Consider the following 12,897-nt stretch of genomic DNA (forward strand, 5'->3'; position numbering starts at 1 on the left):
TCGGAGAAGAAGATCGTTGACTTTTGCGGGGTTTCCTCAACTTCCTATATTACTCATTTGCCCATGTGTGTAAGTATTTTACAGTAGAGGTACCTAAACGTTAAAAATCTAGTGGTAAAATCCTTTAATTATTAAAATCATAAATCAACAAGTACTTGTATATATATTTATAAAAATCTTAGTTAAATCTTAAAATGATAATTTTTATCATAACATACGTTTAAATTAATAAATTTACGTATGTTAACTACACTTAAAAATCTATATAAATGTGAAACAAATACATAATTTATTATTTGTTTATGGGTAAAAGTGATATTTGATAGTACGATATTATTTGATTTTTAAAATATTTTTATTTAAAAATATATTAAAATAATATTTTTTAATTATTTTTTATAACACACATCAAAACAATTTAAAAATATAAAAAAAAAATCTAAAGTAAAAAAACATAAGGAAAACAATTTAATTAGCACGGCCGACGATGTGTAGCTTTTCACGTTTGTAGGGATTCACGGTATTATGATATTTATCAATTTTTGATTTCTTAGATATCAAAATCAACTTCAACTGTACACGAAGGCGGTTGTGAAAGACGCCATGCTGCACGGGGAAATGGGATTTGCCAAGGGCAACATTGATTAGCACGGCCGACGATGTGCTGCTTTTCAAGAAGCAGCAGCACTTGCAGGATATTCCTCTTCCTGATGAGCTTGCTGATAAAGATTCTGATGCTAAAACTGCAATTATTGACTTGTAGGCTGTGGTGGACAACAAACTATTTGGATTTTCTCATCTCTCAAAGCTGTTCCTTCCAACTTCACCCCCCCTCCTTGCAAGATATATGATAAGATTGGAAAGAATTCATTTGTGAATTCATCTAACAGAGAACACTACAAACCAGCCAAATGCAACCTTCATATAACACTAAGTTAGGAGCAGGTAAGGTGTGAGATAGCACTGAAGATTGAAGCATTGCATAACCTCTGTGCTTATGAAAGTGGCCTGAGATGTTCTTTCCTGAAGAATTATTAACTATGTTCTTGATTATTCATCCGTTTGCTTGATCATGCTTATGTCTGAAAGTACTGTGCAAGGGAAGAATATCAGTTTGGTTCTCTGCTGGGATTTGAAATGGTCCTCACTTCCAACCTTAAGAGATGAACAAGGAATTCTTATGACAAAAATACTTCTTTACTCCCTCCACAAAAACTACTTGGATTTGAAGGTGGGTTGTTATCCAATTGGGCTTGGCATTATCAACCAATTATTATTATTATTATTATTTAATTGACAAACAAACAGTCCATGTGGTCTATTTTAGCCTTGAAAAATATCAAAAAGAAAATGATGCTTAACAGGGCAGCACCATTACCGATTATTATTATTATAACTATTATTATTATTATTAATTAAAAAAATAATTTATTTAAAAATTATAAATTAAATGATAAATTACATTACTAACCTCAACCAAACAAAAAATATACAAAAAAAAAGGAAGATAAAAAGATGGCAATACCCCTATTTCATTGACTTAATTTTTTGTTGTCCCTAAGGTTATATACATAATTTTACTATATTCTTAAAAAAATTATAATAACACCCCAGCCCTACTGTGTTAGTTTTTTTTTTTTCCATTCTAAGTGTATTTTGATTCTTTTATTGTTCATAAATATATTAAATAGATAAAAATATTTTTAAATAAATTTATAATAATTAATGCACTGTATGAAATGAAAAGATAAAAATATCCTTATTTTAAATGCAAGCAGTTTTTATTGTAAAGGACAAAAAAAAATCCATAAATGAATTGGATGCTTCATTTTCCTTTTGGTTCAGTTCTTCAGGAGGCTAGAAAGCCTTGGGTTACGGAGTAAAAGATTTTGTATAATTAGTGGAAATCTTAATAGGGTTCCAAAAAACAAATAGTAGATAAATAAATCATTTATATGATAACTAAAATTTTCTAAATCAGAAAAATACCAAATATAAGATGCAATGCTAAATATCCATAGAAATTATAGTGAGAAGTATTAAAATATGGAAAAAATGCTTACTAAATTCTCCTTCTATTATTACTCTTATGTATCTTGAATTGTATCTGAAATTATTTCATCATAAAAAGATTTCAAGTTTGTAATAAATATCAAAATTCTCAACAATCTCTGTTCAAGAATCGCCATATTCTCTACTACAATCCACGTGTGCAACAAAGTCACAGTCCGGGCAATAGTAAACTCCGTATTCTGTGTCAACTTCCCGACAGCAAATTCCACAGTACTTCTTTAAAGATTTGATCTATTGTTGAAGATGATAGGTGTGGATGATTTGGGGATGGTGGTGCGGTACCGTTTTAAGGGTGCGTGGCAATGAAATACATTTTTTTGTGGACCACGAGGTGGCACATAGTGCACCCAATGGGGAGTCATCTCCATCTGTGCCACATGCATTGCAAGTGAAAGGAGATTGATTTTAATGAAAGTGGATTCAGGAGGCGTCTAAATCGATGCCTTTGATCCTGATCAGCTGCATAAACGCACGGTGGAAAAGCACATTTGATATGGAGGTTGAATTCACACACAAAACAGCAGTAAACAAAACTCTCATAGCAAGTTTCGTTGCAAAAATCACGCATCGTATCATGATTTGGCAGTAGACGAAGAGGGTGTTCTGGATGAATGTGCCTCTTGATCTCCGGGGGTAGCTCAGCACACTTCTTGTGAAGAAAGAAGTTGCAAGGAGTGCAACTATAGCTAGGACCCGACATTGGTTCCTTGCACACGGAGCACTTTACTCCTTCACCATGATATTCTTGCTCTTCATTCAAAATCAATGGATGATCCTTGTGGGAAAATTGAGGGGCCTGACTATCAACTTCCAAAAAACCCGGTTGAAAAGCACATTTGATATCAAGATCAAATTCACAGGAAGAACAATGGTAAACAAAACTGTTGCAAGTTTTGACGCACCGATTACAATAGCATTCTCCTCCATATGGTGACTTTGCCAGTAGATGGAGAGGGTGTCTACGATGAATGCGCCGCTTGATCTCACGGGGCAGCTCGGTGCATTTCTTGTGAAGAAAGAAGTAACAAGAGGTGCAACTGTAGCAAGGACCCCATATAGGTCCCTCGCATCCAGAGCAAATAACTAGTTCACAACTATATTCGTGAACTTTATTAATGAGGATCAATGGATGATCTGGGTGGCTAAAATGTTCAACCTCCATGTCTCTGGCTCTCTCAAAAGACACAGCAGTAGACGAAGTGTGTGTTTTGGATGCAAGTGCCGATTGCTCTCTGGGGGTAGCTCAGCACACTTCTTGTGAAGAAAGAAGTTGCAAACAGAGCACATAACTCCTTCACCATGATATTCTTGCTCTTCATTCAAAATCAATGGATGATCCTTGTGGGCAAATTGATGTGCCTGACTATCAACTTCCAAAAAACCCGGTTGAAAAGCACATTTGATATCAAGATCAAATTCACAGAAAGAACAGTGGTAAACAAAACTGTTGAAAGTTTTGCCGCACCGATCACAAAAGCATCGTGTTTTATACGGTGGCTGTGGCATAAGATGGAGAGGGTGTCTCGGATGAATGCGCCGCTTGATCTCACGGGGCAGCTCGGAGCATTTCTTATGAAGAAAGAAGTAGCAAGAGGTGCGACTGTAGCAAGGACCCCATATCGGTCCCTCGCATCCAGAGCAAATAACTAATTCACAACTATACTCGAGAACTTGATTAGCTGGTAAACCAATTTACTACTTCAATTCAATTTACTACAAATAAACCAAACAACTAAGAAAAATACAATCCAAGAAGGCTGGGAATGTTGCTAGCAGCATGCAAAGGTTGGAGATTTTTAATTGGATATTTATAAAATTATATCTATAAAATTAAGGCTACAACAATTTGAATTCCAGACAAGATTGATATATGATATTTTTCTTAAATAAACAGTCTTGTTAATGATTTTTTTTTCTCAATTCAACTCAAATTTTATTAGAAGATTTTAAAAGTTTTATTTTCTATAAAATTAGAATTTTATAGTCCTTTAAAATCAATTAGACTTTCAAATAAAACCACAAAAACTATCCAGACTTATAAAGTTTTTTTTATTTAGTTGATTTAGACCTTCAACGACAGTTATAATCAAATAGCATCTTTTATTGTTCAGAACAAAACAGAGAAACAAAAAAGTTATCTCATATGCGTAAATAGAATCAGAGATAATAATCCTCTGTCTTGCAACTGCCAATAATCATAACCCAAAAATAAGAAAAAAAGCCAACAACTGCAATCTAATTACCTTAATGACATCCGGCATTGGCTTCTTTCCCAGTGGACGATAAAACTGCAGTTCGTGTCAGTACATTCAAGGGCTAAGTCATCGCAGGGCTCACCACAAGTATCGCATGCCTGGGGACGATAATCCTCTGTCTTGACGACCAAAACAAGAGGGTGAGGGTGTTTAGGATACGTGTGAACCCCCCCTGGATTGACATATGGGTATTTCCCGAGAGCACATTCTGGATGAGCATCGAAGTCGCATTCCTCACAACGGTAGAACCAGAGCTTCGGGTCTCTATCTTCTTCACAAATTATACAGGAAGGTTGGTAGTCATTTTCATTAATGTAGGTGAGGAAGAGAGGATGGTCATCATACTCGTGTCTGATTGCTTTATATGGCAGTGTAGCACATTTCATACCGAGCTTGAAATCGCAAACCACACATTTAAAAAACACCTTTGATTCTTCACTGACACAACAGCCACTGCAATGGGGAATATTCTCTCCGTCATCTGCAACCCAAGGGGGAAGCCCGCGACCTCCATTATTGCAACGGAGAATACTCTTTCTGTCCGCTGGAAGATAAAGGGGATGCTCATGACCTCCATGTTTAAAAGAATCTTTCAATGATTTGAAGCATCGGACATCAATGCAGAGTCCACATACATCACATGTGTACCTGAGCCCACGAAAAACTTGCTTACACACATCACACTTGTACAGATCATGTTCCCATAGGTTCCATGAAAGAATCAGTTGTTTTTCGTGATATTGCCACTTTTTTTTCCTGGGTAATTCTATGCAGGTTTTGTCAAGAAAGAAATTACAACTGGCACAGCTATAAAATGGAGTTGAGATTGGTAACATGCACCCCTCACACTTTAGATCATCATCAACCTTGTCATTAAGGATTAGGTTATGTTGATGACAGAAATGCTTGATCTCTTCAATTATTCTCTCCTCTCCATGCTTGATCTCACGGACAACGCGAAAGCTAGGTTCCATGAATTGATCATCAACTGTCACACTTTGCTCTTCTTCGTTTTCTTCTACAATCTCTGTTGCAGAATCGCCATACTCTCTGCTACAACTCACGTGTGCAACAAAGTCACAGTCTGGGCAATAGTAAACTCCGTATTCTGTGTCAACTTCCCGACGGCAAATTCCACAGTACTTGTTTATAGATTTGATACATTGTTGAGGATGATACGTGTGGATGATATGGGGATGATGGTGCAGTACCGTTTTAAGGGTGCGTGGCAATGAAATGCATTTTTTGTGGACCAAGATTTGGCACATGGTGCACACTAATGGGGAGTCATCTCCATGAGTGCCGCATGCATTGCAAGTGAAGGAGATTGATTTTAGTGAAGGTGAATTCAGTAGGCGTCTAAATTGATGTCCCTTATCCTGATCAGCTGCATAAACGCACGGTGGAAAAGCACATTTGATATGGAGGTTGAATTCGCACACAAAACAGCAGTAAACAAAACTCTCATAGCAAGTTTCGTTGCAAAAATCACAGATCATATCTTCATTTGGCAGTAGACCAAGAGGGTGTTCTGGATGCAAGTGCCGATTGATCTCCGGGGGTAGCTCAGCACACTTCTTGTGAAGAAAGAAGTTACAACAAATGCAACTATAGCTACGACCCGACATTGGTTCCTTACACACAGAGCACATAACTCCTACACCATGATATTCTTGCTCTTCATTCAAAATCAATGGATGATCCTCGTGGGAAAAATGATGTGCACATTTGATATCTAGATCAAATTCACAGGAAGAACAATGGTAAACAAAACTGTTGCAAGTTTTGTCGCACCGATCACAAACGCATTCTGTGTAATGAGATGGTGACTTTGCCAGTAGATGGAGAGGGTGTCTAGGATGAATGCGCCGCTTGATCTCACGGGGAAGCTCGGCGCATGTCTTATGAAGAAAGAAGTAGCAAGAGGTGCAACTGTAGCAAGGACCCCATATTGGTCCCTCGCATCCAGAGCAAATAACCAGTTCACAACTATATTCGAGAACTTGATTAATGAGGATCAATGGATGATCTGGGTGGCTAAAATGTTCAACCTCCATGTCTCTGGCTCTCTCAGAAGACAGAGCAGGAAATGAGAGGTGTTGAGCCAATGCAAGACTTTGGGAGGCCATATCGAAGCTGCCGAATATATATGTTATCGAAATGAAAAGGCAAATAAAAGTTGAGTGCTGCTAGTATTCAATACCTCACCTTCTGAACTGAAACTTGACCTCTTCACCGACGGCTAATTAAATAATTACAGCTGCTTACTGCTACATTACAGATCAACCAACGAGATCCAGAACACAGTGATTTCCCATTAAGATCGGATACCAATCAATTGCTGGGGAAGCATTTTTCTTTTATCAAAGATTATGAGACAGAGAGCCGAAAGGAAAAATAATTCAAAGGACCCCAAATTCAAAGAAGCCCAAAAAGGAAGGAAGGGTGTTACCTGTAAGAAGAGGCGGGTAGAAGATCACGGGGAAAGCTACAGGCTCCTCTATTTGTGAGGATGAGATTGTTCAAGTATGTGAATAAGAAGACACTTTCCCCTGTCTTTTCTTGTTGGAGAAGAAGACTGGTTGACTTTAGTTGGGTTCCCTCAACTTCTTATATTACTCATTTGCCCATGTGTGTAAGCATTTTACAGTAGAGGTACCTAAAACGTTAAAAATCTATTGGTAAAATCCTTAATTATTAAAATCATAAATCAACAGGTACTTGTATATATATTTACAATAATCTTAGTTAAATCTTAAAATGATATTTTTTTTTTATCATAACATACCATTTAAATTAATAAATTTAAATATGTTAACTATGTGAAACAAATACCTAATCTATTATTTGTCTATAAATAAATATAAAGGTATTTTTGATAGTATAGTTAATTTTTAAATTATTTTTTATTTGAAAATATATTCAAATATGATATTTTTTTAATTTTTTAAAATTATTTTTCACAACAAATATCAAAACAATTTGAAAACAAAAATAAATAATATAAAAAAATAAAAAAAGTATTTTTTAAAAAAATACTTCTAAAACAAAAAATGAATAGTCTCTAAGTGTTTTACATGTAAATACCTCTAAACATTAAAAATATATTTGATAAATCAATATATCTCAAGCAAATTACACGTGAAGTAGAAGAAATTACCATTTTATTTTGAAAAGCCGACTCCTAAGCATCCTCTCTCATCCCTTACATAAAATATTGCCTTTGGATTTCTAGATTTTATAGTGAAAAGTGATGGATTAATTTTATTTTTTATTATTTTGATCTATTAATATTAAAAATATTTTTTAAAAAAAAAATAAAAAATTATTTTAATATATTTTAAAATAAAAAAAACTTTAAAAAATTAGTGTCAACTGTAAAGATAATTGTAGGAAAGTTTATCAACTTTTCAAAATTATACAAATCAATATAGATATTTATTAAAAAAAATTATGATATTTATCAAAAAAAAATTCTTGTTTGATTTTGAGCAGGTAGTCCACGTCTTAACTGGTGTATTTACAATTAATTATTTTTCTTGCAAGCTTACCTTTCTTTTTTTTGTGGAATTAAAAAGGAAACCAGAACCACTCACGAGGTATTAATTATAGCTAGGTTGTAAGAGGTGTGTGTGTCAAGGCCTAATTAAATGGTGCTCTCTCCATATGGGCAGGCCGTAAAGATTTTATAATGAAGAGAGAGATGGGAAAGGAAGAATTAAGATCATGTGTGTATTCCCTTTCCAAATTAATTACAGGTTTTTTAAAAAACAATTATGAAAACAAATGTCTTTATCACATCGGATTGGTCCATTTCTTAGTTAATGGATCATGTCCATATAATAATTTAACAATGAATACAAAATAAAAGATGAAAATGAAAAATAGTATTAGAAACTATTAGTCTTAGAGGAGCTATCTTGGGTGGAGTTAGGATCTTAATTCAAATATTCATATTGATCCTCTCATGTTATTTCGTATCACATTTTTCATGTTTATTACCCACAAATTATTAAATTAAAATAAAAATAACATCAATTATATATATAAAAAATAAAAACAAACATAACCATCTAATAAAAATAACATCAATTAAAAACAAATCCTCAAAAAATCTACTTTTTCTAGTAAAATGAGGGGCAAAACATATATCAGAATTCTTATCTTGAAATGGTACTCATTAACATCAAGAATAACTTTTTTCAATTACTTTTTAAAATGATTTTCGTTTAAATTAATTAAATATGTAAAAGTTGAATTGAAAAAAAAAATTAAGTAACTGAAAAATTTAATGAGAAAAAGAAAGAATAGCTTTGCGCATCCAAAACAAATCCTCTCACAAGCCATATAGTGATTAACATATGAATTTTAATTTTTTTAATAATTTGTAGTTATTTATAAAATGTCTCAGATATACAATTATTAATGGAGTCGGGATTATGTTTTTGTCATCTACAAATCAAGAACTTTGATATATACAGAACTTAATTAGTACAAAAAAGAAGGGTTATTGATAGGTTAATATCTTTGCAGCAGTAAATCAAGTTAAATAGTATTACATAATAATGTATTTAATTTATTTTTCTTTGTTTATGTATCACCCATTAATTACTGCTTTGTTTTTTGTAGGTTTTGTGTTCGTGCCTCGAGGAATAGGCAAAACTTGTGATTGAAATGACCACTGTTCAACAAATGAGGTGAAAAGACCTATCAAATAGTTGCACTTCTTATTCAAACTTACTGCTGGTCTGTTTTTACAATTTTGAAAAAATAATTGAAAAAATTAAAATTTTTATTTTATATTTTTTCTTCAAATTATTTTTTTATTTTAAAAAATATTTGATGTACTATTATGAAAAATAAATTTTAAAAAACAAAAAATATTATTTCAATATATTTTTAAATAAAAAATACTTTAAAAATTAATTATAAAAAAACTCTTATTCTATATGTGATCTGGCTGTGTTTCAATCAGTTGAAATTTGAAACAGTAGCTTCATGATGTTTATCTCAAACAGAAAATTAGGTCTTTCCTTTGGTAAATCTATTTCTTTGTTATCTCTATAGAATTAAGTAATTATTTTTCTATAGAATCATCTCATGACTTGAGTTGTGAATTTAAAAGATTAATTTAGGTTATTTTTTTTAATTTTATTATTTAACATTGAGTTAATTATCAATTATTCTTTATAATTTCTTTTAATTTGCTTTCTATAAGGCTATCATGGTCTCATAACTCAGGTCATGAATTTAACGTGTTAGCCCTCCTACTTATAATTTTTTTTTCCATTAACTATCAATTGTTCATTTTTTTTTATTGATCATATGAACTGATTTTGGGCTATTTTCATGAAGTTTGGATTATTTTATGAAATGTGTTAGATATGTAATTAATGAAGTAGGGGTTATCTTTTTGTTATATACAAATCAAGAATTATGAACAGAGAGAAGGGTTACTGATGAGTTGCTAAAGAATTTGCATGAGCAAACCAAGTCAAACACTATTACCTGAAACATTTTGATATTTTAATTTTATCAGGTGATTTAAATTATTATAAATCTTAATTTTATTTTATTTTTATTTTTTTATATAATTTCAACTTGATTTTAAATTATTGTAAGAGTGTGTGGCCATTTGATTATGATATTACAACAAACACTCTAGCCTTTGTTACATTTCAAAAAGAAGGAAAGAAAGAAAACAAAGAAAATACCCCCTTATAAACTGGTCATCAGTCTACATAAGTTTTAGCTACCGGTTTGTTTTCCTGGATGGCTGTGTTTTAAAAAAAAAATTGATTTTTTGTTTTTTTTTTTAATTTTTGAACTGTTTTGTTGTACTAATATAAAAAAATATTTAAAAAAATAAAAAATAACCGTTATTATAATATTAAATAATACATTAAAAAAAAAAACAGAAGGGAAACTACTTTATTACATTTTTGCAAATCAATGAAATCCAGCGGTACCAGTGGCATCCCTTTTATATTGGAGATGGTTAATGCCAATATTCCACTCGTTAAAGCTGCAACAAATTATACAATATATTAAGGAATCAATATTTCTATTATTATTTATCTAGATATAAAGTACTGTAATTAATGTTATTTAAAAAAACACCTTTAATATAGTTTGTATTCATTTAAGAAATTAATAAAGAAATATATATAACATATATTTAGTTATCTAATTTTACGTTAAATTATATGTTAAAAAAACACTTTTCAAAATTATAAAAAAAACAACCATAACCTTATTCGAACTAAAACTAAAATTTAATGTTATTTAAAAAAACACCTTTCATGTATTTTGTATTAATTTAAGAAATTAATACACACACACAAATATAGAGTTATCTAATTCTACATTAAATAGACTTAAAAGGGAAAACAAAGGCAGAAAAATGATCAAGCACATGGATCGAGGAGGCCTAGCACGCCTGTCAACAGGCTCGCACATTTGGACTTCATTTTTATTATTATTATTTAAATGGGAGGACTTTTTAAAGCAACCAACCGATACGTCTTTTGTTGTGGCAAAAAACACGTCACCTATTTATTCCATTGCTGAGAAACTCTAAAGGTTGGATGTCGCTGGAAAATTGCTCCCCACTCTTTTGACCCAAAACATCATTTCAAGGATTTCTTTCATTTAAAAACCACTTAGAAACACCCAGCAAACATAACCTTGAAACAAGTTTTAATCAATTAAAACACTCAAAATTTGTTCTGGTTCAAAATAAATTCCCAAAAAATATACTTTTCAAGCAAAAAATACATCAATGGAATTCTTATCTTGAAATGGAACCCATTAACTTCAATAACAACTTGTTTCAGTTGCTAAATTATGGTTAACAATAACTTTTACTATGCTCTCTTAAATTTAAGGACTGAAATATAAATAAAATAAAATCTTGAACCAAATAGTATAATTTTCAAGCTGAAGGGACCAAAACTAATATTGAACTAAATTTTAAGCCTAAAAGGCTTTGACACCCATTGTTTCTTAAAAAGGCTACCATTTCATCAAGCTTTCAATTTTGATCCACTTAATTTTTGTTTTTCTCTAACAATAAAATTGATTTTTTTTATTGCGTTTTTAAAAGTGAAATGAACACAGTATCAAAAGAACAGTACCAAAAAAGGTGCTCTCAAAGAAGGAAAACCTTTCAATCTAATAATCACCCATACGCCATTGAAATAGAGATTAAGGATTTTCTTGGAATAGAGATTGCTCTTTCAAAGAAGGGGATCGTTATATCCCAACAGAAGTGTGTCATTGATCTTCTTAAGAAGACTGGGATGAGTGGTTGTAGGCTAGCAGACACTCCAATAGATCCCAATCAGAAACTTGAAGATGACAAGGAAGGCGATCCAGTGTGAATACAACACAGTATTAAAAGTTAGTGGGAGAGTTTATTTACTTATCAAATACATGATCTAATATTGCATTTGCTGTGAGTTCAGTAAGCTAGTTTATGCATTCACCCCACGCAAAACATCTTGAAGCAGTTTATTGGATTCTCATACACTTGAAAAGCACACTAGACAAGCGCAGACAATAAAAGCATACACGGATGCATATTGGGCGGGCTCAGTCATTGATAGAAGATCCACATTAGAATATTGTACTTAAGTTTGAGGAAATACAGTTACATGGCAAAGTAAGAAACAAAATGTGGTTGCAAGAAGCAGTGCTGAGGTAGAATATAGGAAGAGAATTCTTGAAGAAACTGTGAATGCCTGCGAATATGTCAACATTAACCAAGCTCCCGTTTCTTGTTTTTCTAGCCTAGAGATCCAATCTTTATTTTGATTTCCTAATTTGTGGCCTTTCTAATTTGGTGATCTCCTCTACTATTTTATCTTGTAACCATATCTATTGAACGAATAAGAAATAAAATTCTTCTTCATCTTCCAAAAACCCAGACACACAACACAGTAATAGAAGAAGAAGAAGAATTCATGGATTCCTGCATCGGTGAGTCTGAAAGTCATGTGTAAACGCCTATTACGTTGATATATGGGTATTTCCTAAGAGCACATTTTGGATGAGCATCAAAGTTGTATTTCTCACAACGGGAGAAACAGAGCTTTATGATTTTCACAAATTTAACAGACAAATTGGTAGACATTTGGATCATTATAGGTGAGAAAGAGAGGATGGCCATCGTACATGTGTCTAGCTTTACATGGCAGAGGAGCCCATTTATTACAAGGGTTGAAATCGCAATCCACGTTAACTATTCCATTGATTTTTAAAATATTTTTTTTATTTAAAAAATATTAAAAAAAATTATTTTAAAAAATTATTTTTAACATTATCATAAAAATTAATTTAAAGTAAATTTTTTATTAAAAAAATATTTTTAAAACACAAAAATAAACATATTTTTAATAATAAAAAAGCTAGGAATGTTGCTAGCAGCATGCAAAGGTTGGAGATTTTTAATTGGATACCTACAAAATTGAAGCAACAACAATTTAAATTTGAGACAAGATTGATATATGATTTTTTTTTCTTAAATAAGTAGTCTTGTGAAGGGTATAGTTTTATTTTTATTTTTTAC

General features: G+C 32.1%; 2 protein-coding genes across 4 annotated transcripts; both read right to left on the minus strand.

Moving 5' to 3' along the window:
* Positions 1-2,059: 2,059 nt before the first annotated feature.
* On the minus strand, positions 2,060-3,352 carry LOC133676617 (protein VACUOLELESS GAMETOPHYTES-like). Its single transcript, XM_062098329.1, has one exon. The coding sequence runs from the start codon at positions 3,233-3,235 to the stop codon at positions 2,432-2,434; it is 804 nt and encodes a 267-aa protein (XP_061954313.1). The 5' UTR covers positions 3,236-3,352; the 3' UTR covers positions 2,060-2,431.
* An 801-nt stretch (positions 3,353-4,153) lies between these two features.
* Positions 4,154-6,921, minus strand: LOC133676616 (uncharacterized). Of its 3 annotated transcripts, none has more exons than XM_062098326.1 (2): positions 6,781-6,921; positions 4,154-6,669 (listed from the first exon to the last, which is right to left on the minus strand). In XM_062098326.1, the coding sequence occupies exon 2, from the start codon at positions 6,455-6,457 to the stop codon at positions 4,313-4,315; it is 2,145 nt and encodes a 714-aa protein (XP_061954310.1). In that variant the 5' UTR covers positions 6,458-6,669; positions 6,781-6,921; the 3' UTR covers positions 4,154-4,312. The 3 variants fall into 3 exon arrangements, with proteins under 3 accessions (XP_061954310.1, XP_061954311.1, XP_061954312.1); XM_062098327.1 differs by having other exon boundaries at positions 4,154-6,685; XM_062098328.1 differs by having other exon boundaries at positions 4,154-6,464; positions 6,537-6,921.
* Positions 6,922-12,897: the final 5,976 nt, after the last annotated feature.

Source organism: Populus nigra, chromosome 17 (genome assembly GCF_951802175.1).
Source record: "Populus nigra chromosome 17, ddPopNigr1.1, whole genome shotgun sequence".
NCBI classification, from domain to species: domain Eukaryota; kingdom Viridiplantae; phylum Streptophyta; class Magnoliopsida; order Malpighiales; family Salicaceae; genus Populus; species Populus nigra.

Excerpts from the sequence above, each read along its gene's own strand:
- LOC133676617 (XM_062098329.1), bottom strand. The coding sequence starts at position 3,235 with ATGGAGGTTGAACATTTTAGCCACCCAGATCATCCATTGATCCTCATT.
- LOC133676616 (XM_062098326.1), bottom strand. The coding sequence starts at position 6,457 with ATGGCCTCCCAAAGTCTTGCATTGGCTCAACACCTCTCATTTCCTGCT.